The sequence below is a fragment of the Pleurodeles waltl genome, chromosome 10 (assembly GCF_031143425.1).
Source record: "Pleurodeles waltl isolate 20211129_DDA chromosome 10, aPleWal1.hap1.20221129, whole genome shotgun sequence".
Classification (NCBI taxonomy): domain Eukaryota; kingdom Metazoa; phylum Chordata; class Amphibia; order Caudata; family Salamandridae; genus Pleurodeles; species Pleurodeles waltl.
The window spans coordinates 959,965,065-959,992,370 of record NC_090449.1 but is presented as its reverse complement, the minus strand read 5'-3'; the positions used below and the strand labels follow the sequence as shown (position 1 = coordinate 959,992,370).

The following is a 27,306-nucleotide window of genomic DNA, read 5'->3' as shown; positions in this document are numbered from 1 at the left end:
ATACTACCATTGATCGTCAGTCATGCTAATCAAACTTGAAAAAAGTAACAATCCTAAATCTAAAGGAAGGGACCAAACCTATGCCTTTTGAAATTATCTAGAAGAAAGGACCATTCTACCCTATTACACATTTTACTGCCACCTATTCTTGTCGCTTTGGAAAGCTATCCCTGAGGTTGAGTTTTCAGTAAATGGTGTCTGCGCCCTGTTGACTCCTACAACGGCCAGTTGGCCTTATTTAACAATTTCAATTATGTTTTCAAATATGTCAGCAAAACGTTGGCATTTTGGTGAATTCATTGATACAAACAGTTCCACATGCAGGAATGGGTCAATGCTTCTTTAAATGTTTTGATTGATGCACCAGAACGAACATGAATTTACTGTACAGGGAAGTGTTTTTCCAATTACATTGTTTTAATTTATTCTTCTGGTGATTAGAGCAGTAGTTGCCCTGATGGGCGTAATACTGGTACAATAAGTAAGAAAAATGTAGCAGATTTCTAAATTGTATTTTGGTCAGAATATAGATTTACTTGTGACTTTATGAAATAAAACTAGTGATGCATATTGTTAAATTACATCCGAATGTACAGAGTAATTGGTAATGTTTACATGTTTTTCAGAACAAATATAAAGACAAAGCTGGGAAGATGCTGTCCAGCTTTTCTACTGTTGCAGATACTCCTGAAATACAAAGAGTGAAAAACAGTCAGAGGAACATTAGTGCTGTAAGTTAAAAAAATTCATAAGCATGACAAAACCTTTCTGTGACCCCTCATATATGACGAGCTACTGCTTTATTGTTTAAAAAAAACATTGGGCCTGATTTAGATCCCGTTGGAGGGGTTACTCTGTCACAACTGTGAAAGATATCCTGTCTACCGAAATCTTAATACCTCTGTTTTCTCTGTTATTGAGATTTCGGCGTACGGGATATCCGTCAGCATTGAGAAGGAGTAACCCCGCCACCTAGATCTCAATCAGGCCCATAGTATCAAAACAGTGTTTCCAGCATTTAGTACTTCACAAAGCCTTTCTCTCTCAGAGTGTATAATTTATTTGCAATGGCTAATGGTAAAGACTCACTTCTGTTGGGTAACGGTGGAAGATTTTTGGATGAAAATTATTGATTAACAAGTAATTTTTTTTAATGATTTGATCGAAAATCATTTTATTCGAACTTAGTACAAAAATTCATTAATGCAATTATTTTATCTACCTCAATAAACTTGTATTTTCTTATAGATCTATATTGATAGCAACGCTTTACAATGACTGGCAATAATATGAAAACCCATTGTAACTGTCCGACACCGTTTGAGAACACAACAATATGATAAATACATTGTCAGCCTATAAGTGTGGCTTCCACTTTCAGTTATTAATGCAGTTCCACTCTAACATTCTGTGGCAACTGTTATCACAGATGCCTCCACTCTAGGCAGCGGGAGTGGAAATGGAGGATTTGGAAATCAAAGGCCTCTGTTCCCCAGCAGAACAGATATTGTACACTAGTCTATTGAAATTATGCAGGATATATCTGGCACTCAAGGCCTGGGATTCAGGCTTTACACACTGTCTTTACTGCACAATCCCTTTACCACAGTACCTTCGCCAAGGAACTCCTTTACCACACATGCCTTGACCATTCATATGCCTTTACCACAAAGGTAACTATATTCAAGGTTAGTGTATGCATGCATAGGATTTTGAACACAACTAGAGCCCGAACCATTGGACAGAATTACACCAATTTGGCAGAAAGGTGAGGCTTGGTCCAGAAAAAGCCCTTTTTGGTATTTGGTGTAAATTTGTTCAATAGCTTTTGAGATGTTAAAGGAAAAAGAAATATAGATATCTAGGGACTCCGAACCTCAGTGGATCTAACAGTCCCTGTGCATGATATTTGATTAGCTGCCAACACTTCAAGTAGGAAGAGTTGGCAGCCATTTTGAGACTCAGAGTCAGCCAAGTCCCAAAAATAAAGTTAAAAGTAAAGAAAATGGGGCATGGTATGAATACCCTGTCCCCGTAGGCCTGGTACTTGGATCCACCAGAGACTCTGCTAGGGTCAAAAAGCATTTTCTGTGAATCCTAGCAAAAAATTGTAAAAAAACAAGCAGTCTCCCATATAATAAAAACTTAGGAGGGGCGAATGTGGCTCCCCTCCAGAGGCTATAAAGAGCCCGGGGACTACCACTTCCCTGATGAATGATTTATTAATTGGAGGGGGTGCCTGCGGATCTGCCTCCAACTCGTCAGAGCCCCGGGTACCACCACCTCCAGGGGCATTATTCCAAAATTAGATAGGGGCCACGCGGACCTCCCTCCTTGGCCCAGTAGGGACCCAGGGACCATCACCTCCCTAGGGCAAAAAATCCAAATAAAGGGCGAGGGGGCCATATTTGGCCCAGGGGACCACCACCTTCCTCGGGCCAGCCCGTGCAAACTGAAAGGAGGGGGAGACGCATGGCCCCCTTCTGGACTGTCACCCTCCAGGACCAGCTCCCTATCTCCCAAGGTGCCCACCATCGGGAGATAGCAGTTTGCTTTTACTTAGCGGGACCTTTGATAGCTCCCTCCAAGAGAGAGCAAACTGTAAGTCTGACCTCAGCGGACAGGAGTAGGAAAACTGATCCTGCTGGCTGGGAGCCCACCTTTCACCTGTTTTCCTGCCCGCTGTGAAGCAGGCAGGAAAACATATGAAAGGATTGCTCCTGCACACAGGGAGCGGCATTTTTAGCTCCTTTCTCCGTGCAGAAGCAATGCCAGCTCCTGCTAGAGGTGTAGAGCAGGGAGGCACTGCAGGGGTATTGAGGCTCCATCCATGGTCGACAGTGTATAAAAGACAGAGGAAGAACAACCAGATTAGCCAGACCTACCCTTGATTGGTGAAAATTCAACTCTTTGTAGTCTTGTAGTTTTCTCCACACGAGGATTCATGTTATCAGTATGCAGACATTTGAGGAACAATCACATTAGCCAGAAGTACCCTTGTTTGATGGAGATTGAACTCTTTGTAGTCTTGTCATGTTCTCCACACCAGGATTCATGTTATCAGTATGGAGGTGCTCGAGGAAAAATCACATGCCAAGTTTAGAGACACACCAGGTCTCTGAAGACAATACCCTGGGTACCTTTAGGCAGCTGTAGTGTAGAATATGCACTATACATTTTTACCCAATGAGGTAGCACTTCCTAATTAGCCAGTACAATGTACTTTAGTTGGGTAGACATTGTGCACAAAAATTGGCCTCTTCTAAGCAGGTCGTGATCCATTCTGGCAGTAACGCTCATTTCACAGAAATTAAACTTCAATGGGAAGCACTTACAAACATAAACAAAGTAGGTTTCCCATTTGAAGCTCCACTTCCATAAAGTACAAATTATCCCATCTTGTTCTTCACCAAGGCAAAGCAAGTGTGTTTTGTCTGCAGTTCCACCTTGAAAAGTTATCTGAAAACCTTCATGGAGATGAATGCACAAATGGCAAAATACCTTGTCCTTATCTAGCTCGGCATGGATAGCACTGTGCTGATCCCATGCTTAAAAACTTTGCTAGATAAACAGACATTTGAGGTGAGCAAATATAGAGTGTCACTGGTGTTGTAGAGTGCTCCTTACCAGAGCAGCTCTCCACCTAAATTTGGGAACTACCCAGAGTTCTCTCTTGTGTTTTGCATAATTTATGTGTCACTCTAACCCTGAAAGGGACTTGTTTTGACTTATACTGGATGTTCCCTTGTGTCTGGACAAAGCTAAACCCTCTGAAGAGCTCTAATGAGAGTGAAAAACATGTCAGGGGTTGCTTTACTCATTCCAGGTTGGCTTGGATGGTATTTGACCAATCCAAAGCTGTAATAGTGTGCCTGGAGTGGTAAACAGCTTTTGTCATTTTACAGCACAGCAAGGATGACACTGTGTCAATCCTATGCTTAAAGATTTTGCTGTACAAATGGCAAAAGACGTTGTCCCTATCTAGCTTGGTGTGGATAGCACTGTGCTGATCCTATGCTTAAAAACTTTGCTAGATAAACAGACATTTGAGGTGAGCAAATCTAGAGTTTCGCTGGTGTTGTAGAGTGTTCATTACTAGAGCAGCTCTCCACCTAAATTTGGGAAATACCCAGAGTTCTCTCTTGTGTTTTGCATATATATATAGGAATCTATATTATCAATATACAAAACTACATATTGCTTTCAGTATATTACATCCTAAATAAATATCTTATTGCAGATTGTGTGTTTAAATACTTTATGTCTATATCAATATACAACTGGTTGTTAATGTCTCTAAATGAGTATAAGTCTCCCTTTATATTTGTTTTATTTTCTATCTTCTTAACAGTTTATATTAGACAGTATACATATGGCTTAACATAGCAATTCCACTTTTAACATAAGTATTAAAAACACTTTTTTTTCTCTTCTATATACACTGCAACCTCCTCTTCAGGCTATATACAGTATATCTGACCCCTTTACCTTCTACAACAAAACAATTCAACCTGCTCTACAATTTTTTTCCTTACCTTTTCAAGTAATATATTTCACTCATATCCATGTCTAACTCATAGTGAGATTATCTCTATCATCTCTCAATACATATGTGACTCTGCATGAATTCAACATTGCTTTTATACATACCAATTTCTGTGTAGACAAACACATTACATTTTTAGAACTGAATGTAACATTTCAAACCACTAATTACTCATTAGTGCATTCTCCATACTGCATCTTCAGCATGCATGAGGAATCACTTTAATATACTGATTGAAACTGGACACATCCTTATCTAAGTTCAGCGGAATACCTTTCTTATATAATGAATTACTTGTATAATTCCTTGTATTTATATCTTTTATAGCATGTTGTGAACACACTGCTCACTTTCTTCAACCTCATATTAATATATTCATATACTAACACTTTATAACATAGATTACATTTCACTACCTGATGATTCTCTTTCTTGTTCTCTATGTTTCTCTTTCATATCAGTTAGAATTTCTTCTCGCTGAACAAACCTCAATAAAAAATAAAACAACCACAAGCATGGAAGTCCATTCTCATAGCAGACAACCCATAAGGCCAACCTCTTCAACTCCCCTTTCAAGGTTACTGAGTCAGTAAACCAATCAAAATCTCCCTTTCATGTTAATACAATGTTCTACAACTTCTCACTGGTTTGTATAGTTAACCCTTTGCAGCGCTCCTGAAAAGTTTGCAATACGATGTGAGTTCCGCCAGATCCGTGGATCCACTGTGGCGCTCAGTGCGGCCCCCTGTGTAAATTCGCAGGTGTATCCGTGGATCCATGGGGAAGTTTAGAAATTATTTTTTGATCTTACAAAAAAAAACACATCCACATAAACACTTTTTTAGAACACAAAACCAAATCATACAGTTTCATAATCATTATGAATCATTACTGCACCTGTATGTATGGTAAAATAAAGTCCCATTATAGTCATTTTTTTCTATTCCCTTCCACCTCATGCTCCTCTAGCTCTCTTACCATGGTTATACAGTCTGCAACATTCTGATGCACCAGGTCACAAGTTCATAACAGTTTCTGACTAGAGCATGCTTAGTTTCAAGCCACATTTAGCAGGTGTGGTTGGATCTTTCATAGTAAACATATCACAGCTATTTTTACTGTTTTACATTTTTTTAAACCCAATCCAACATATACTTACAATCCATACAACCTCACTACCTACCTTCACCCAAACAAACATCTACAGCAGCCAATGGAATCACTTCTTCCAGACTCTACCTACTACCCCCCATTTCAACTGATTTTAATCTCAGACCAGCCTCATTCAGCTGCTGCCACTTCCTGTGTGCTTCTCCAGATTATCTTCAAGATGCTCAGAGTGTGGCATGCTGGTCACAGCTTTGTGTTTTCGACCAGCGAGAGTACAAAAAGAAGTGGTATGGATAGAGATCTAGGTTTGTCTAATGTGGATACTACTTGGGTTGGCCAGAGAGAGTTAAAGTGACATCAATTACTTCTTTTGGTTGAAACATCAATACCTTATGATTGTACTCTGCGGTGGCAATGACCTAGGTGTAGTCACAGGAGTTGGTTTGGAAATCCTAATGAAAGAAACCTTTGGAAAATTAATGACACTCTTCCAACACACTGCCTTTGTTTTTATAAACATTTGCCAAAGGCAGAAGTGGAACTGGTCAACTCAGTTCTGCCCAGAAATAGAGAAATCCATGAAACATGTCAGTAAAACTGTTTCTTCATTTCTCAGAGACCATAACATGATTTCTATATAGCTAACAGAGAAAGGCAACAAACTTTTCATGCATAACTTGAGAGACTCTATCCTCTTGCCCGGATCCGCGAATGACTTCGTGGATCTCGTAAAAGGGGGAAAACACTTTTTTGGATGCAACAGTAGGTGTGAGAGTGTCTCTCTGAGTGTGATAGAGAGTGAGTATATGAGTGTCTGGGTACATATGACAGTGGATGTAACAGCATCTCTGTAGGTGTCAGAGTAGCTGTCACAGTGTCTGCCTGGGTGTCAGACTGATTGTGAGAGTACCTGTCTGGTTGTGAGGATGAGTGTCAGAGTGCATCTCTGTGTTTGACATTACATATGAGAGTCTCTATATTAGTGTGAGACTGACCGTGAGAGTCTCTGTCTGAGTGTGAGAGGGCGTATAACAGTGTTTGCTTGAATGTGAGGGTGGTGTGAGAATGTCTCTCTGAGTGTGAGAGTGAGAGTGTCTGTGTACGCGTGACAGTGGATGTAACAGCATCTCTGTAGCTGTGAGAGTGGGTGTAACAGTGTCTGCCTACATGTCAGACTGGATGTAAGACTGTCTCTCTGTGTGTAATACTGAATTTGAGAGTGTCTCAATTAGAATTTGCTCTTCTTTTTTTTTACATTTCCCAAGATCCATGGATCCACCCGTGGATTCAGACCGGATGCTGCTCTGGGCCCCGCAGGTAGATCTGCGGATCTTGTGAAGCGCCCAAAAAAATATTTTTCCGCATTTCAAAGGTATTATTTGTCCCATCACCACAACTATATCACCCCCACTGGGTCAGGGAACCTGTCGCCTAACCCCATCACCTCAATTGCCCCCCACATTTCAGCCCCAGGGACGATTACCAAGGAAATGGTAGCTGCAAAATTTCTCTCAGGTTGTGGGCAGCAAGTCAGATTCTTCCTTTGGCATGTGGATCCGCGGTGGATCCACGGAGGATCAGCGCTCCTATATATCTATATTTTTTGGCCTTACATTTCTCCAAAACTACTGAATGGATGTGCATCAAATCACAAAAAGTGTGATCTGCAGAAAAGAATCCAGCTTAGTGCCAAATTTGGTGTAAGTCTATTGAATGGTCCGGGCTGTAGGCGTGTCAGAAGGTCCTATGGAAAAATGAATGGGGAAAACACATTTTGGGACCACCCTTTTTCTCGGCCCCTGCTTGACAAATCACCTTGAAACTATCAACACAGAAGCTGAATTTAGTAAAGTATACATTTTTAAAATTTCAGGAAGATTCGGCAAAACAGAAATCACTTTTTCTATAGAAACTAGGACCTACTGATAACTACCTACTGGCGACTGGCAGTAGGTAATATAGATAGATAGATAGATAGATAGATAGATAGATAGATAGATAGATAGATAGATAGATAGATAGATAGATAGATAGATAGATAGGTTTAACTTACTTTAACTTATCTTCAGCATACTTATTTAGTGTTGTAAATGCATGCGTTGTAAAGGCATCTTCACGCTAAAGGCATGCTTGATAATTGTTTAGCAGTGTAAGGGTACTTATTATGTAATAATGAATTTGTGATAAAGGCAAGCGTCTTAACTTCGTACAATCTCAAGGCCTTCCTCCCTACCATTTGTGGTCAGTCTATGCAGATCTTGATGGACAGTGACAATGCGTTATATCACATAACAGTGTTGTCCTCTCCAATAGGATAGCTTACCCCAGCAAAACATAGGTTTTTTCCAATGCATAAGCAGGCAAACCAGTCTGTACACTGTTTTTGATCTCAGACTATACGTATCATGGTAATTTTTGGTTTACCTCGAGCATGAGTAATAATGGACATTATTGGCTGTATGTAGAAGCAGCAACAAATTTGGTCTTTAATTCAGAGCATGTGTGCAGTTGTGTTTCTATTGTATCTCAACGTGTGCAGACACTACCACTATATATGCCTTTGGTGGTGCTAAACTGGATTATAAAAAAGGATGATTCGGGGGAGTGGTTGCAGAATAGCCCCAAAAAAGTGCAGTACAACCCAAGCAAAATAACTGTGGATTGGTTGAAGGATCAGTAGGAGATCCTCTGGTAGTTCTAGATGTGGCAGGAGTGGGTGACAGAAGCAGTAAGAAGGGAGCCTCAGAGTGCTCTAAACATGCTAAGTGCGGCCCAGTGGGACACACTATTATATCATGATGCACCATTTAGTATAACTGTAACAACTACAATCACACACCTACCTACTTTATGCCTCATCACCAAATATTTAATGGAAATGCAAATGCCAGAATGTGAAACATCTGTGAAATGCAGTTGCCTTGATGGACAGGTCAACCCAGCAATAGTTACTGAGGAAAAAAACAGGGAAATCAATGGGTGAAGGGGGCTGACTGAAGCCTACTCTCTATCTATACTTGTTTTTTTAATTAAATAATTGGTATGAGAATGAGGGACCGAGAAAGAAATAATAGAAGAGAATGCACAATGGATGAGAATCACCAGGAGACTGAGTGACTGGACAATCACTATGAGCTTAATGGCAGATCGAGTAAAAGTGTTATTTATTTGCTTGTAACCACGAATAAAGTAGTCTTGACCATTGTACAAGACTTTTGCAAATGTACACTATGCATATCACCTATAAAGTGGATGAATAGGCTTCCATTACCGCTAAGAGCTACATGACAAAATTTATTGACGTTTGATAAAACCATTATCAAGCAAACATGTTTTAAAATGTTTGCTCTGGGATGTCATTGTACTGTCATTACAGTATTCCGACTTCTTATTATTTAGGATAAGAAAACTGAATGATTATGTATGTATGTATTTATTTATGTATTTATTATTTGTTAAACAATCATTTTTTTTCCTTTGTGATTCTCAGTACATGTTACTGGGAAGCTTAATGAGTAGACACTGAACATGTCTTATTAATAAATAAATGATAATGTAATTTATTTAACAAAGGTGTTATACAAAGAAGGAGTGGGAGCTGGTACTGCCGTCAGTGAGACTCCAGAGTTAGAACGAATTAAACAAACTCAGCAAAATATCAGTGGGGTAAGTATTTAAAAACTTTTTTAGTTTTCCACCTGTGGCCAAAGTAAATACAGACAGGGCATGTTTCCTTGTTTTTACTGGGACTACTGGTTAATACCTAAGTATTGTCTTTTCTAAGCGTTCTATTACTTGTCTCACAGTGTTTTCACATTTTCTTATATAACACATTCTTCCTTCGAATAGCATTAGTTTGTATTATATTAAAGACCTTTAACAATGAAATGAGGCCCAATTGGTATCAGTAGCATACTTTGTTATAATTATCAGCGTTAGCCAATATTCATTAGATAAGTGGTTCCATATTAATCAATTGAGCTCTTCAATCTGAAAATATTCTTTACCACATTTCTTGTATGAGTATTTGCTCCAAGTCAATGAGATATTATACAAACATTCACTACCTTCCCTCTGGTACTCTAAACAATCTTTACTTTATGAGGTTACATCATTTTCTGGGAACCGGCCAACTTTTGCCTGAAATACAGATATAACACACCTTACCTCTTCAAATGCACAAGGGCTTTCACATCCGGACACTTACTCTGAAATCCAGATTTACTATTTATCAGATTTTATCGCAATTAAGAGCTTCAATAATGTTGGGTACTATTCAAAAACTAAATACGTTTCCCTTCTCTCTTTTCAAAAGTAGATTTTTTGATTGTAAGTTTTGAGTGTATGATAAAAGTGCTGTCTGTATACTGCTCTTCCCTTTTTGCTTATTTCCTCAGCGGTGGGAATGGGTCTTGCTAAACAGGCAAATTTGCTAGATATCTTGTGGCCTTGCAGGGCTATCTTTCGCAGGGTTTGTAGTGCGGGAGTCCTGTTGAGAAGACAGTGTGGCAGTGTCCTTCTCACGACTTTTAAACCAGATCATTAGAGAAACACGAATCATCGAATATTATTAACAAGGCATTTTTGAAAAAGATAGAACAGAAAACACATAAGAGTTATTAGGGGTTTACAAGTCAAAGCAATGGTGATCAGGCTTTATGTTTTAATATCTCCTTGGATTTTGCTGAGAAGGCTGACAAAACAGATGCAGGGGTGACGAAAGCTCAGTTAGAAGCCCATGAATCTCGAATCACGGATGAACAATGGAAGCTCGAGGACTTTGAAAAGTGACCTAAAAAATGTATGGTTTCTAGAACTGGAGGAAGGTCTCAAGGGCAGAAATGCTAGAGCATTTAGTTTGAATCTGCTCAGAGGGGCTTTTCTGGAGATAGAAGCCTGGAGCTGGGAACTTGAAATACAGAGACAGCTGACATTTCCTTTAAGGCTGAAACAAGGGAGTTCCTCTCAAGCCAAGAATGTTAGTATGGTGAGAGCAATCATTGTGTATTTTGGGAACTTCTTGCTCCGGCAGGTTGTTTTTGAGAAGGCCCAGCCGAATGTAAAATGAAATTTGGATGGGCACTCTTTCTTCACACAACCAGATGTTTGTCATGTCAGGGGTCAAGAGGAGGTGGAGATTGCGACAGCTCACCAACCTGTGGCAAGAAATAGGCGCTGAAGCATGTTTGCTAAATCTGGCCTGTTTAATGATTGTCTTTAATAATAGTACCTGGGTCTTTACTTCAGAGATTAAGGCCAAGGAGTATCTGGGAAGCTCTTTTGCCTGTCTTGATTTGTGCTGCAGGCGATGAGGCACCTATTAACATTTTCTTGTTTGGTGGTCCATTCTAACTGTTATGTGTCCATTGCTATGTTCTTTAAGTGGGGGTGGTCTATGTTATAGTTTGCCATGTTTTCCTCCTATTTTTTTTTTATTTCTTTGTCCTTCCCTTTTTATTGTTGGATAGTTATGCTGATGTTTGATGGTAAGGGGGTGGGGAGGATGCTGAACACAGGAGCCACTACCAAGGCCATCAACCAGACCAGTGGTGATCTGATTGTCTTGTGATATAGGTTCGGGGGGGTGAGGGTGGTAAGAGTGGAAGGGCTGGCTGTAGATGGGGGTTTGTCAATTGTGGGGAGGTGCACAGCACAAGAAGAGGAAAGAAATTTGAAAGGTCTCAAGCAATATTTCTGTTGGCTCCAGAAAGGGTTAGGTGAGCAGAAGGATAGACTGATATATTTGAAGCTGATTGGTTGGTTATTTAGTCCACCTGTATGGCCTATATACCTAGTATACGTATTGCCTCTACCAACATCTGTGGTTTAAATGACATTGTAAAAAGACAAAATATGGCAGAAAATCTTACCGTTCTCCAAGTGGACATTTTGTGTCTGCAAGAAAGGCACATAGAAGGTTGAAAGAAAAGTGTACTCGAGCCACTCAGCTTCAAGTTAGGTGCCCATACAATTCAGCGCATCAACATCCGTGTGGTGGCTATTTTATTCAGGAGGAATATCAGTGGTGTTAAACGATCCTCATCTGACACATTTGGTAGAAGGGTGATAGCTGAATGCCAAATTGAAGGGCACATGGTGACATTTTGCTCTGTGTATTGTCCAGATTCTGACAACCCCACCCTTTAATATTTTTTAAACAATGAACTGGTTCTATCGCCGACCCCTATAATAGAGTGCGGGGATGTGAATATCAACCTGCCTGGGGGGGGCTCTTGGAATCAACAGAGGATGCCAATTAAAGGTATATTTGCCAGATGCCTAGCATCTACAGAGCATTACAGCACCTCTTGAGTAATCATGGGTTAGTGGACGTCTGGTATAAAAGTAATGTATTTGACCCAGGATACACCTTTTTCTGCTCTCTCCCCCCACCAGAAATGTGTCTGATTGGGTTATTTTTTCATGTCCAAATGTTTGATTCAAGGAATAGTTATTGAAAAATTTCCAAGGGTCATGTCTGACCACAATCCTCTGGCCATCAACATTTTGAATACAGGTGATATGGAGCTGATGCTGACCTGGTCCTTTGACAGAAGACTGCTATTTTACAAGAAATAAATTGGGCAAATGAATACCTGGCTCCTTGAATTTTTAGACCATAATCAGGGCATTGCCTCCTTCTGAGATAGTCTGGATGCTCTCAAAGCAGGAATGAGGGGGTTACACTAAATTTTAGTTTGAACCACCAGAAGACGGAAAATCTGACACTAAAAACGTTATATGGGGACTCAGTGGAAGCCAAGGCCCAACATATTGCTGCTATCTCAGATGGGGGTAACATAGTAATTCAACACAAGATTGCTTTAGTTAAATATGTTATTAACAGTATTTTGGCAAAAAGAGCATCAGAAAAGTATTTATCCCGTAGAAGGCAGTGCTATGAATGTAATAAGTGGGTAGGTCATTTGCTTTCTCTGAATACTAGGCAGAAAATATCAAATGGGGAAATTACTGAGATTATGAATGGTGAAGGACACTTGATGACAGATCCTGAGAGTATCGTTGAAGTCTTTCAAAGCTTTATGGAGCACTATATCAGGCCAATGGCACAAAGGATGATAATGAAATAAAAAAATAACTTGGTCTGATTTCTGGAGTTAAAGCCCCAAAGACACAGACTTGCTAGACACCTCCATTGGTAAAGTGGAAGTTTGTATAGTACTTATGGCACTTCCATTGGGCAAGGCTATGGGGTTGTACAGAATTCTACTAGAATTCTATAAAATATTTGTCTCAGCTCTGAGTAAGATGATAGTGGAACTATTTCTCCAGGTTCAAAAAGGGCAACAGATACCCAGTTCAGGGGCTATGATGAATATTGTGGTATTTCCAAATAAAGGGAAGCCCCCACAAAATCCTGGGTCTTCTTGACCCATTGCATTAATCAACAGTGATACCAAGCTGTATGCTAGGGTACTTGCAACTAGGTTGGGTCATATAATTGATAAGCTGGCCTCTCCTTGGCAACATGGAGTTATCCCAGCAAGATGAACCACGGATCATATCTGCTGGGTTGTTCACTGTTTGACATTGCAGAAATTGTAGTGGAGCCCATGACCATGGCCCTGTTAGACGTAAGAAAGCGTATGACAGGGTAGCCTGGGATTATCTCTGGGGCATTTTAAATGTTTCTGAATCGGGCATGGATATGTCCCGGCAATACAATCTGTGTATACGAATCCCACTGCTCAGCTTGAAATAATGGGAGGGGAAACCGACCTAATAAAGATCTTGAGCGGAGCTAGGCATGGGTGTTCCTATTCTCCCTTGCTGTTCACCCTGTAAATTGATCCACTGATCAGGAGGTTAGAGACCAACTCAGTGATCAAGCATATGCGGTTTCATTGTTTTAGCACCAAAATTTTAGCGTATGCCAATGACCTGATAACTGTGACACCTGATCCAGTGGCATCAATGTAAGAGGTAGAAAAAGAAGCTCTGGACTTTGGGAGAGTGTCTGGATATTCCCTTAATCAGGGTAAGACCCAGATAATGTCTAATAACCACAAACAAACTGTACATGCTTACATCGTGAAAAAAGCAGTTTATCCCTGAATCAATCTCACAGCGGACTTAGATCAGGTCGTTGAGGGTAACCTTTTGCCAGTACTCTCTAAGATCAAAAAAGATTTACGGAGGAAGGACAATTTACGCCTGTCCATCATTGGGCATTGTAACATCATTAAGATGACATTTTCACCTAAAGTGCTCTATTTATTTAGGGCAGTTCCACAGGAGTTCGGGAACCACTGGTTTAAACTGATGGATGACATGGTTTGTAGCTTTATATGGTTGTAAACCAAAGTTAGAAGGTCTCTTAAATTCTTGACTCTCACTAGGTAGAGAGTTGGTTGGGCTGTTCCCAATTTTAGAATTTATCAGCGGGCTGCAGTGTTACATTATATGGGAGATCTCATTGATGTTCATGAAGAACATCATGGGGTCAGTATTACTCCCATTTATGAACTATGCATTGGGAAAGATGCTAGGAATAGCTTTTTGAAAATATTCGAGCCAAGCTATTTCAAAAAGGTAACATTTAAGACTTATAACGCTGCCTTAAAGGGTCTGGTGAATTAGGAAGAAGAAAATGGGGTTGGGAAAATTATTTATTATACCCCAATTTGGGGAAATCATGATCTTCCCTTTCTGCCTAAAGACTCTTGTTGTCCTGGCTGAGAAGCTTGGGGGCTTTGAAAGCTTGGAGACGTTTATGATGGGGACAATACAGTATTGTTTGAAGAATTACAGCCAACCAAAATAATGATGGATGGAATGCTTAAGTTAATTTCAGCCACTGGCAATTACTAAGGAAGCATTCCAGTCCATCATTATTTTGCACACCATGCCACCTAAGTTTGGACCCAGCCAAATGCAAATCAGTCTTGCCCCTGTTCCAATGGAAACAATGCAACTTGAACTCCCAAGCTAGTCCCTCCATAAACCGGAACACAAGCAACCCAAGACCAGTTTCACCCAGGGGAACATCAGTAAGGTATAGCTTGGTTCCAATTTCTGAACCAGTTTGAAATTTTCTCAACCTATGCACTGATAGGTTAGTTCACAAAAATGTATTATATAATATATTTTCCTTGTATTTAAAAACATGTTTTACACTTCAGAAGTCACACAATCTGTCATTTAGTGAAATGCAGCATTTGCAACTGCTAAGTGACTTTGTATATTTGGCCCCCAAATCCACAATTGATCCCAGTTGAGTCATTGCTTTTACCATTGTAGGATCACTTCAGTCTTAGAAAGTTAGCGAAGAGATAATCCCTGGTGTCTAGGTGGACCTGTGTTAGTTCTGGTTTCCAATTTGACGTTTTTCAGTCAGTATTGCAATCAATTTGCCCTGAAATGCGTATCAGACAATGGTCCTTGTTAGAAATGGGGTCTTTGGTTGGCAGTCAGGTTACCTCCTGTCAAGCAAGGACCCTCACTTTAGTCAGGGTAAAAGAGAATCACCCTCAGTTAACCCCCGCTCACCCCCTTGGTAGCTTGGCATGAGCAGGCAGGCTTAACTGCAGAGTGCTAGGTGTAAAGTATTTGTACCAACGCATACAGTAACTTAAAGAGAACACTACAAAGTGAAACAACACAGGTTTAGAAGAATAGAAAATATTTATCTAAACAAAACAAGACCAAAATGAAAAAAATCCACAATACCCAAGTCAAGTTATTAATTAAAAACCAAAAAGAGTATTCATGTAATTTTAAACACACACTAACGCTGTTAGTGTGAAATTGTACCTTGGGTGCGTCAAAAATAACCATACACGGGCGAGTGTGCTTCAAAAGGGGCTGTGCGATGCATCGATTTCACTCACGAGCAAGACCTTGCATCGTTTCTCCTTTAGTCGGGTCAGCGTGCGTCGTTTCTCCTCTCTGCAGGAGAGTGATGCGTCGATCCAGTCAGCACTCTTGGGTCCGGGCAGGCCTTGCGTTGTGTTTACAAGCCCTACGGTGTTTGCGTCAGAAATTCATCCGCATGATGGTCTGAAAACCCCGCAGCGCGGGTTGTGATCTCTCCAGCCTCCATCAGTGATGCTGCACGTCATTTCCCCAGCTCCGGGCGTCGATCTTCCAGTTGTGTTGCAGGCGAGCGTCGATTTTCAGCCGCAAAGCCGGCAGCGTGCCGATTTTTCAGCCACAGATCGGAGTTGCATCGATCTTTTCCGCGCACAGCGGTCCTTGCGTGGATTTCTCACTCTTGGGCTGCCAGCTTCTCCTTTCAGGGCCCCAGGAACTGGATGGGCACCACATGGCAGAGTAGGAGTCTCTCCAGGTACTCCAGGTTTTGGCAGAGAGACGTTTTTGCTGTCCCTGAGGCTTCAAGCAACAGGAGGCAAGCTCTAAATCAAGCCCTTGGAGATCTCTCCAAGAAGGACGGCAACACAAACTCCTGTCATTGTCTCTAGCACAGGCAGAAGCAGCAACTGCAGGATAGCTCCACAAAGCACAGTCACAGACAGGGTAGCTCTTCTTCCTCAGCTCTTCAGCTCTTCTCCAGGCAGAGGTTCCTCTTGGTTACCAGAAGTGTTCTTAAGTCTGTGGTTTTGGGTGCCCTTCTTATACCCATTTTGCCCTTTGAAGTAGGCCTGCTTCAAAGGAAAGTCTCTCTTGATTGCGAAATCCTGCCTTGTCCAGGCCAGGCCTGAGACACACACCAGGGGGTTGGAGACTGCATTATGTGAGGGCAGGCACAGGCCTTTCAGGTGTGAGTGACCACTCCTCTCCTCCCTCCTAGCACAGATGGCTCATCAGGAAATGCAGACTGCACCCCTGCTCCCTTTCTGTCACTGTCTAATGAGAGGTGCAACCAGCCCAACTGTCAAAGTGACCCAGACAGGGAATCCACAAACAGGCAGAGTCACAGAAATGGTTTAAGCAGGAAAATGCACACTTTCTAAAAGTGACATTTTCAAACACACAATCTTAAAATCAGCTTTAGTAAAAGATGTATTTTTGAATTTTGAGCTCACAGACCCCAAACTCCACATGTCTATCTGCTCCCAAAGGGAATCTACACTTTAATCATATTTAAAGATAGCTCCATGTTAATCTACGAGAGGAACAGGCCTTGCAACAGTGAAAAACGAATTTAGCAATATTTCACTGCTAGGATAAATAAAACACATTACTATGGCCCTCATTCTGACCCTGGCGGTTCCCTACCGCCAGGGCCAACGGGGGCGGGAGCACCGCCGACAGGCCGGCGGTGCTCCCTTGGTCATTCTGACCGCGGCGCTTTGGCCGCGGTCAGAATGGGAAAACCGGCGGTCTCCCGCCGGTTTTCCCCTGACCCTTAGAATCCTCCAAGGCGGCGCAGCTCGCTGCGCCGCCGAGGGGATTCTGACCCCCCCTACCGCCATCCTGTTCATGGCGGGAAAGCCGCCATGAACAGGATGGCGGTAGGGGGGGTCGCGGGGCCCCCTAACAGGGCCCAACTAGGCTTTTCAGTGTCTGCGATGCAGACATTGAAAAGCGCGACGGGTGCTGCTGCACCCGTCGCACGCCTTCCACTCCGCCGGCTCGATTCCGAGCCGGCTTCCTTGTGGAAGGCGCTTTCCCGCTGGGCCGGCGGGCGATCTGAATCAGATCGCCCGCCGGCCCAGCGGGAATGTCAGAATACCCCTCGCGGTCAATTGACCGCGGGGCGGTATTCAGGCGGATTCCGACGGGCGGGCGGCAACCGCCGCCCGCCTAGGTCGGAATGACCACCTATATGTCCTACCTTAACCATACATTGCACCCTGCCCTTGGGGCTACCTAGGGCCTACCTTAGATGTGCCTTACATGTAAGAAAAGGGTAGGTTTAGGCCTGGAAAGTAGGTACACTTGCCAAGTTGAATTTACAGTTTAAAACTGCATACACAGACACTACAGTGTCAGTTCTGAGACATGATTACAGAGATACTTATGTGGGTGGCACAACCAATGGTTCAGGCCCACTAGTAGCATTTAATTTATACGCCCGGGGCACCTCTAATGCACTTTACTAGGGACTTACTAGTAAATCAAATATGCCAGTCATGGATAAGCCAATTACATACACATTGTGTAAAGGAGCACTTGCACTTTAGCACTGGTTAGCAGTGGTAAAGTGCCCAGAGTAATTAAAACAGCAAAAACAGAGTCCAGCACACATCAACAACCTGGGAAACAGAGGCAAAAAGTTAAGGGAAACCACGTCAAGGATGAAAAGTCTAACAGTCCTGTAAGTTTGAGATTTACTGATATAATGTTGTTTCACTTTGCTATGCTGCATAACCTCAATCGTATAATGGGCTGTGTCTTTCCTCCTAGTAGTTATTAGGCCAGGGGGTAGAACTCCACTCTGCTGGTGGAGCTTGCAGAATTCGAGCACTCTGCACTATACGGAGTAGCGCAGAGTTCTCAAATTCCCCAGTCCGGAGTGGAGTGGGGTTCATTTGCGTGCATGTGATTTGGTCCTCTCTCATGAGCACCACGATACTCTAGGGCTGCTAGCATGCAAGAGACTTTGCATTGGCTTGTGCTGTTTCTGGCCGCGCACGCACAGATTTGCATTTACCTGACCTGCTTCCGGCTGCGACAGCGTCTAAAACAGTCCCGCACACGAGCGCAAAAGCACCTGGAGGAGATTTTCTACGCAAGATATATGTAAATCTAGTCAAAAAGAGGTTTTTGAGTGGATTTCTTTCTCCAATCAACCCTTCAAGTTGTTTTTTTAGTGTTAGAAGCTGTTTTTCTTTTTTTCAAACAGGAAGGAAGTGCCCCAGAAACTCCAACTCCCTGTTCCTGTCCATCAGGCTCATCCCAGGGCTTTGCCCATCTCCTTGTCACTTTTCACTTGGATTTCTAAGTGGAAGGATCACTTTCTCTGTCCACTGGATATACCTTTGGATTTAGGGACTTTATAGTTTTAAAATCACACAAGTAAGTTCCAAAACTATTGGTTGGTTGTTTACCTGGGCATGCTCCAGCATTCCTTTATACTTTAATTTGATTAAAAAAACATTATAGTGGTGGGTGGACTGGAGTGTAAGTTTAAGCCTATTATTTATTTTGCATTTCATTGATTTTTCAACTTTTGCAAAGAAAAATTATTGCAGAGTTCAGTACCTGTCTATATGTTTGTAACATTTGCAGCATTATTTTACTGTGTCCTAGATTTCCAAAGAGCCATCTAGCCACTGGTCCCAGTACTAGTGGTCATTGGTGCATGAAATAAATGTTTCAGTGGTAAATGTTTTTAAAGCTTAATTTAGGATAAGGATAACATTGGATTACATTAAAAATGTTGGTTGTTGCTTGCATTTCATTTTTTTGGTTGCAAAAAGTGTACATGTTGTGTGGTAATATTTGATGACATAGGAGGATGTGTACTGTTGTTGTGAAACTTTTGTAGCTCAGTTACGTTTTGCAATGCTGAATTAATGTTAGTATTTTCTTCAGTGTTACCACCATGCCTCCTCATTGCCAGTGTGTATGTGTGTGTGTGTGTGTGTGTTTGTGTGTTTGTCATTATCCACCATTTGTCTTTGTTCTCCATGCTGTGTGGCCAGGGGCCATTTTGTGTAGTCTTTGTTCTCCATGCCTCCTTGTCCTCAGTTGTTTTTTGATCATGTGGCTGGCAGCCATTTTCTGCATCCAGCCAGTGTCCCTTTGCCATAGGCTTGCATGTGTTCTTTGTTTGCCATGCCTCCTTGCTCCTTTTTATACCTGTGGCTGGCACTTGCAGCTATTTTGTGCATCCAGCCAGTGTGTCTTTACCATAGGGTTGTGTGGGTTCTTCTTTGTTCCCTATGCCTCCTTGTTCCTTGTTGTTTTTGTTTGACCCTGTGACTGGTGGCCAATTCGTCTATTCAGCCAGTGTCTCTTTGCCATAAGCTTGCATGTGTTCTTTGTTTGTCATGCCTCCTTGCTCCTTGTTGTTGTTTTACCATGTGGCTGGCAGCCATTTTGTACATGTAGCCAGTGTGCCTTTGCCATAGGCTTGCATACATACATAGTTAATTTTTCATCATTTGTTTATTTTAATTTTCTATTTTCTAATTTTATTTGTATTTTCTATTTTATTTTAAATTTTTATATTTTTCCCCATTCTATTTCATTTTTTTTTTAATTTTAATGTTTTATTTCATTTTTTTAATTTTTATTTTATATATTTAATTGTAATTTTTATTATTTTTTAAATTGAAATGTTTAATTTTATTTATTTCATTTGTTTTTAATTCTGCATTTTCCCATGATCCATCCATCCACATTCATTCATCCATCCAGCCATCCATCCATCTATCCATCCACCAAAGATGCATAGCTGTGCTACAGCATTCAGTTTCTTTAGATGTATAATACTTCCATTTCCTCCTGGATACACTGGCTGCGGTGCACTGCAGACAAATCAGCAGCATAATTTATTTGTAATGATTATTCCATTTCCCCTAGTCCACCTTGACGCCATAGAGTTTTTAAGGATTATTCCATTTACCCACGCACCTCTCTCTAACTACCATCCAGCCAGGTGTCTCCTTTAAAACAGATGGAGATCAAGCAAAGAGCATGTTGTGCTGCCTGATTTGAGATGAAATTTTATGGTTTGATGCTGTGGTTTGACTTTCCAATGTTTGATTAAATTGGTATTTATTACGTAAGTAACCAACCACACTAATATTGCAATTGTCTGTATGTTTCAACCTGCAGCAGTGCCATGTTTCACTAATTACATATCACATCACCCGCAGGACTGCCAAAGAGAAATGAGATCTTTAAGATGGCCCCAAAGAAAGTTGCTCCCAAGACAGGGGTCAGTGAAAAAAAGCAGCTTTCCACCAGTGGTATGCCGACAGCAACCTTTTTTGGGAGATGTGGACCTGTCATACTGGCAATGCTAACAAGCAGTGACGATGAAATGGATTTGTCCCTTTTGCAAACTAGTACCTAAGCATTTCAGGAAACAAAACAAAGTGGACAGCAGCTGCAGGCAGCAATAATAGACCATCCCAGAGTTGGAGCAGGCCAGGGGGTCCAGCTTCCTGCAGAGCAAGAAACTCCTCTTTTAGAATCAATGGCTCCCAGATCTCCAGCAAGAAAAGGGAAGGGTACTACTCCACCATCTTCTCCAAGCACCACTTCTGATAACAATGATAGGGACATGGAGTGGACCCTGGCAGAGCCTGAAAGATGCATGGAGAGGCAAAGGAAAAGAAAAGTTCCAGAAAGCCTTAGAATCATGGAAGGGGATGATGGTGAGGAGGATAACAATGGCAGCCAGTCATTGTGGAAGCTGGCACAGAGGAGTCCTACATTACTATCCAACCTGCTTCGAAGGATGTGGCAAAGGCAGCGCCACCAGCTCCCATATTTGTAAGGCCCCAGCAGAGACCTGTGCCAACCCATACCTCAGTAGAAGTATGCCCTACAGAGAGGCAATCAACACACCCACCTACCTCCATTTCTTCTTCAGGCATTGGCAGTGGCCCAATTAGAAAGTACTTCTCCCCAGTTTTGGGACTTTTTTACAATTAGCAGACAGGAGGAGAACACTGAAATATGCTCCATTTGCCACAGAAGTGTTTGTCAAGATAAGTCTGGTTCACATAATGGTACTGGAGGCCAAGTGACCCATAGGAAAAAGCATCACACAATCTGGTGGGAGGAGCACCTTAAAAAATACTGAACGTGGTTGAGGTGGTGAAGGTGAGGAGAGCTAGGAAACTTCAGCTACAACTGGTCAAATCACAGTGGAAGGTGAGGAAAAAGCGGTTGTCATCCTCATGTAAAGCATCACTGTCCTCAGTAGTGCACCAGAATCACCTGCCTCAGTGACCTCCAATGGCACATGAAGTCTCAGAGTCAGAATGAGACACCACAGCATACAGTGACTACACTGTGACGCACATTGAGTCTACCACCACCTGCATCTCAAAAGTATCCTGCCTCAGTGGCCCCAGGGAAAAAAGCCAGGCTACTATAATGGTCATTTTTAGGCAGGAGGGACCCTACGCCTGCAACCACCCAATAGCACATTTGTACAATGGGAAGCTGGCAAAAACTTTAGCGCTTGACCTCCTCCCTTTTTCTTTTGTGCAAGAAGTGGGATTCTTACAGTTTGTTGCAGCCATCTGCCCAAATGAAATGTTCCAAGTCAAACCTATTTTGTCAGAGTTCCTGTTCCAGCACTGCATCACGATATGCTGCAATTTGTTGGACAAGCTTTGCAGCAAAGTGTTGTCCACACTATCAGCCTGACGAAGAGACATGTAGACCAGTTGTCAGTCTAATAATTATGTGTGCATCACTGCACACTGGATATCTTTTGCGGGGGTAAAGCAAGAGCTATCTACAGGTCTTGGCCCTGAACAAATTTTTAAGGGCATTCTGCAGCATTCAGCAATAACCATGTTCGCAATGGAGAAATCACATAGAGCTGCAAACATCTTAGACAAATTTAATAGCAAGGTGTCTGAATAGCTGCGACACAGAGGTCTCCGAATTGGATTTGTTGGCATTGACAATGGCAGTAATATAGTCAAGACCATGGCAGATGATGGCTATTTCAGGTCCCGGTGTTTGGCGCACAGCATCACCCTGGTTGTGCAAGACTTTCTCACAGAAGAAGAAATAGTCAACCACATCCTGACATCTGCAGATGAATCATTTCAGCCATTCTTTTAAAGCCCAAAAGCAGTTGCAGATTATTCAGCATGGTAACAGAGTACCAGTTAAAACCTTATTGCAGGAGGTGCCAACACATTGGAACTCAACCTATTACATGTTGAAACGTCTGTTTGAGCAGTTCAGACAAATCAATGGCTATGTCATTCAAAGAGGAGGGGATGCAATTGGGAAAGCTATGGCCATCAATGCAGACAAATGAGGCCTAGTCAAATGTCTGACACAGATGCTGCTTACTTTTGAGGTTTTCACGCGGGTAGTTAGCAAGGAGGATGGTACAATGGACCAAGCTATTCCGTTGTTGCGTCTGCTACAGGAGCAGCTAAGGAAAGCATCTGAAAGGTTTGCACTCAGTAGGTGTGAATGGAAACTCAGAAGCTCATGCCTTGATTGAAAGCCTAAGCTATTGCTTGACTTGTAATGCAAGGCTGCAAAATGAAATTATCAAGTCCAAAAAGTACATTTGTGCCACCCTACTTGATCCATGCTACACAAAAATTCTCCCCACTTTCATTCCTTTTTCTGAAGGGGATGTTTCAAAATACAAGAGGTGGATTGTTGAGCAAGTCAGAGAACTGGAAGAAGAACGGGTGGAACTTAGAGTCCCACTCGCAGTTCTGGGATGCAGAGAGGTCAGTCTTGTCTCACAGCAGCCAATACCAGCCAACAAGAGCACTGGCAATAACACCATCAGACAAATCAGACCCAACCTCTGCATTGGCTTGGTTTCAAGTGGCAGGTCTTAAGTCCAGTGCAAAGGTGAAGGCAAAGGAAGCTGAGCAAGCAGCAGCACCAATGACGCTTCAGAGGATGTTCCAGGAGTATCTGGATGACCTAAAAGAGGTGAATGTGGATCAGAACCCATTGATGTATTGGTATGGGAATATGTGCCAATGGCCATAGGTCAGCAGGCTAGCAATAAAATATCTTGCTTACCCTGAAGCCAGTATGTCTGCTGAATGCGCATTCAGTGCAGCTAGTGCAGTTGTTACAGTGAGACGGACCAGCCTCTCAACTCCAAACATGGAGAGATTAACCATGATCAAAATGACCACCGGAATACACTGTTCTCAAAACACCACAGGAGGAGGAAGAGGAGTTTTGGTAAGAATTAAGTGTGTTTGCTGACCAACTTCTGAGTGAAACACCTTAGTGTGAGGACAAACTCAACTTCCCGGACTGAGTATGCCAGTGCCACCATAGAACTTTTTAATTATTTCTCATTGAACTTCTTTCTTTCTTTCTTTGCAAAGGAAGTTACTATTGGAACATTGTTGTGTCAGATTTATGCTGCCCAACCATTTATTTTAATCACATATATGCCAGGATTGGAGTTGTACCCGTGTGCAGTAAAGAAGCTCCCACATTTCCATTCCCTTCAGGACATTCAAGACAATCCCTGCTAGTACCCGTTCCGCAGTAATAATATACTTATCTAAATCAGATTGCCTATGGTACTAGTATTGACTATCCTTGATTTGGCTATACTTCTGAAATCCCTATTTCACATATCCTTAACTAAAACAATAATTGGAAGTACTGCATTGCAATGAATGATCGACTCCGTTTCCCTTTTTTTGCAATGAATAGATGCATACTAGTACTGCACAGTGTGAAATTGCTTGGGACTTTACGATCTACATAAAGAAAGTCACAAAGAATGCTAACTCCCTGATATCACTAATTCACTATGCTGACAGGACGACAGAGGAGTGTGCTTTGCAATGGCTTCTTAAATAATAAGGAAGGATGGAAGAAATAGGGAAGTAAAGGGAAAAACAGTCAAAAATAGCAAAAGTCACGAAAAACATGAAAAAATGTAAAATTATACAGACACAATAACACACACTAATACAAAAAATAAAAATGAGTGGTAGATTAATTAGGAGGGCAGAGGATTGGAAAGATAAGAAAGGGATTCAACCCTGCGCCATGAACACAGATAGAAAACGAGAGGGCAGCTCCCATGCAAGTCATGTGGTGCCATTCAGGCACAGTTTTGAATGCAAGTATTTACTCCTTGTTGTGTTTGACATAAAACTCAACGCAAACAGGTGTGACGGGGAAACTCCACATAGTGCGGCAGAGTTTTTTAACTACTCTGCTGAGTTCTGCGTAACGTGACTCCACAAACTCTGCCCAGGCCTATCTTTATTATAGTCCTTGCTGGACTTAGCCCGCTCTGCAGGGTCCCTCCAAACTTTTTGCCTTCGCTCCTTTCCTGAACAAATTTTTGTTGGCTTCTTGGACTAAGTGCACTTTACCACTGCTAACCAGTGCTAACATGATTGTGCTCTCTCCTAAAACATGTTACAATTGGACTACACCAAACTGGCCCATTTAATTTAGTACCTAGATAAGTGTCATTACATGTACCCAGGTCCAATAAAAGTAATTCTACAAGTGGACCTGCAGCACCCATTGTGCCACCCACTAAAGTAGCCTTTTAAAACATGTCTCAGGCTAGCCACTGCAGCCTGCACTGCAATTTAAAGATTTTGCCAGGCCTAAATCATTTTTATAAGTCACTCCGAGGGTTGGCCCTAAAGCCACATCTGGCAAAGTGCACTGTATTTAACAATAGGACTTCTGAATTTAAGTTTTGCATCTCCTTACAGTCACTTCTGAAGTTTTTTTTCTAATATGTAAGGCCTATCTCTCCCTTTGACTAACACTGGGTTACCTTATTAAATTTAATAAGTGGTAACTTTAGAATGCAAACAGGTAAAGAATTTGTGTTTACATTCAAATGAATTGCAATTAAAAACCCTCTTTAATGGTGAAGTTGGATATTAAGTTACTATTCTGAAAATGCCACATTTAGAAAGTTGGCATTTTCTTTTCCTAACTAGTTGTGCCAATGTCATAAGTTACATGAATGTAAGTGGCTCTGCTGTTCGGGTTTGTGTATTACTCCCAGAAAGTGACACAAAGGTGACTAGGTGAGGACAGGATGGGTCATCCTACCAGGCTGGCTAGGGGTGGAGTTGTGTCCTGCCCCACTTACACTTCAAAGGGCTTGCCTCCAGCACACAGAAATGACCCTGACCTTAGCCTATTGTCAGCCCAGACATTTTGGAACATTGATAGGGGAAAGGGAAGAACTTTCCAGAACCAGATGTGTGGGGAGGAAAGGCTGGCACCAGGTTTAAATGTTGGACCTCCTAGACTACACATCAGGACACTCCTAGACCTGCATTTATTACAGACAAAGGACTGCTCTGCTGCTACAGAGTGCTTTGCTCTCTGGGAAGGAAGACTGGACCTTCTTACCTTCTTCCCAGGCTAACCAGAGTGGCTGCAGGGGCAGTTGGCTGACCTCCTGTCTGAGCTACAGGGACACATGAAGATCCAGAGGCCTCATTACAACTGCTGAGCTGACTTGCTGCACTGGCCTGCCTCATCTTGCAACTGAACATGCCAGAGCCCTGCTGGCCTCTGATGGAGTTCCTAGATCTCCAAGAGGTGCCTTCCCAGGCCCTGGATAGTTGTCTGGCATCAGTTTCAGCTCCTGCTAATAAAAACAGGTGAAATCCCAAAGTTTGGTGTCTTTGCAACAGTGAACGAGCCCCGTCACACTGAAACTCTGCCGCCCACAAAGAGTGCCAAAGCAAAGCTCCAGGCAACCAGACTATTCATGCTACACGAACCCCTAGCGATGACCAGCAACATAAGATCTGAGAACAACAGCCACAGTGACCGTCTGTGATTCCTGACTAGCTTTTTTCTGCCTCCTTAACCACAAGACTATGGGCCTGATTACAACTTCAGTGGAGGAGATTACTCCGTCCCAAATGTGACGGATATCCCGCCCGCCATATTACGAGTTCCTTAGGATATAATGGACTTGTTATTCGGCCGGTGGGATATCCGTCACATTGGGATGGAGTATTCCCCTCCACCGAAGTTGTAATCAGGCCCTATGTCTTAATGGCGGACTTTGAGAAGATAACTTTTTCAGCTTGACTGACCTGGTCCTTTCAACAGGCCCACTCTCCCTTTTCGCCAGTAGTACTGATTGTAATTTTGGCATTCTGATATCATTTTATTTAATAAAATGCAGCGTATTTTTCTAAATTAGTTTGGGATTTTCCTTGCATTCTGTCTTCATTTTATTACTATTTGTGTGCTGCATAAATACTTTACACTTTGCCTGTAAGTTAAGCCTGAGTGCTTTGTGCCAAGTTACCAGAGGGTTAAGCACAAGTTAAATCATGTTTCACCCGGACAACAATTGTGGTTGTTGCCTTAGGGAGACTTCCTCCCCCTTCAACCAATAACCCAATTTCTTACATTGGTATTAGTTTGTCTGATCTAGTATTTATATTTGCGCAGTACCACTCATGCCATTTTTCTTTCCGTGTATGCTATAAAACAAACTCAGTGATTTATATCCTCCTCTGTCAATTAGTTTTCTCCTATGATCCTTATAGATTCACTTATTTACATTTCTCCCCTGTTCCTTTTTTGATCTAAAGAAATAATGTACAATATCAGTTATTTTTGTGTGCCTTACCTCACTTTCTCACACACTCCCCTTTTCTGCACTTATTATTATACATATCAGTTTCATTTGAAAGTGTACGTCTGCCCCTTTCTGAAATTCTGATTAAGCTAGAACTTCTCATTTTTATCAAAGCATCGGGCAATCAGGTTAATTAAAGCTTGGCTCTCCTAAATGAGCCTGGATAGCTTCATCACTCTAGCTGATGCCAATAATGCCAGTTCACTTGGATTATGTTTTTTCAGAAAACACATTTATAAGAAAATAGTACTGGCTCTCTTACTCCAGAAGAAATTGATTGTTTCTTGCTAAACCCAACTTCAGAATAACAGTCAAGCCATAGTCTTCTTGTACTTTAATGGCGGCCACAACTCGCTTTTTGGTCTGCTCAACACCATATTGACTGCCAAGAAGGTATCCTTCAGGTTGCTTCTTGTCTCTTCAAAGGCCTGAAGAATGTGGG

General features: G+C 41.9%; 1 protein-coding gene across 8 annotated transcripts in view; it reads left to right on the top strand.

Annotated features, from left to right (window-relative positions):
• Nucleotides 1-27,306, top strand: part of NEBL (nebulette) — a 743,048-nt gene that overhangs the window by 576,275 nt on the left and 139,467 nt on the right. For 5 of the 8 annotated variants that reach the window (XM_069211783.1, XM_069211782.1, XM_069211780.1 and 2 more), the window contains 2 exons: nucleotides 627-731; nucleotides 9,230-9,322. The exons of the other annotated variants lie outside the window; for them this stretch is intronic. In XM_069211783.1, the coding sequence (XP_069067884.1) occupies nucleotides 627-731; nucleotides 9,230-9,322 (198 nt within the window). The remainder of the gene's footprint in view (nucleotides 1-626; nucleotides 732-9,229; nucleotides 9,323-27,306) is intronic. 8 annotated transcript variants of the gene reach the window in all.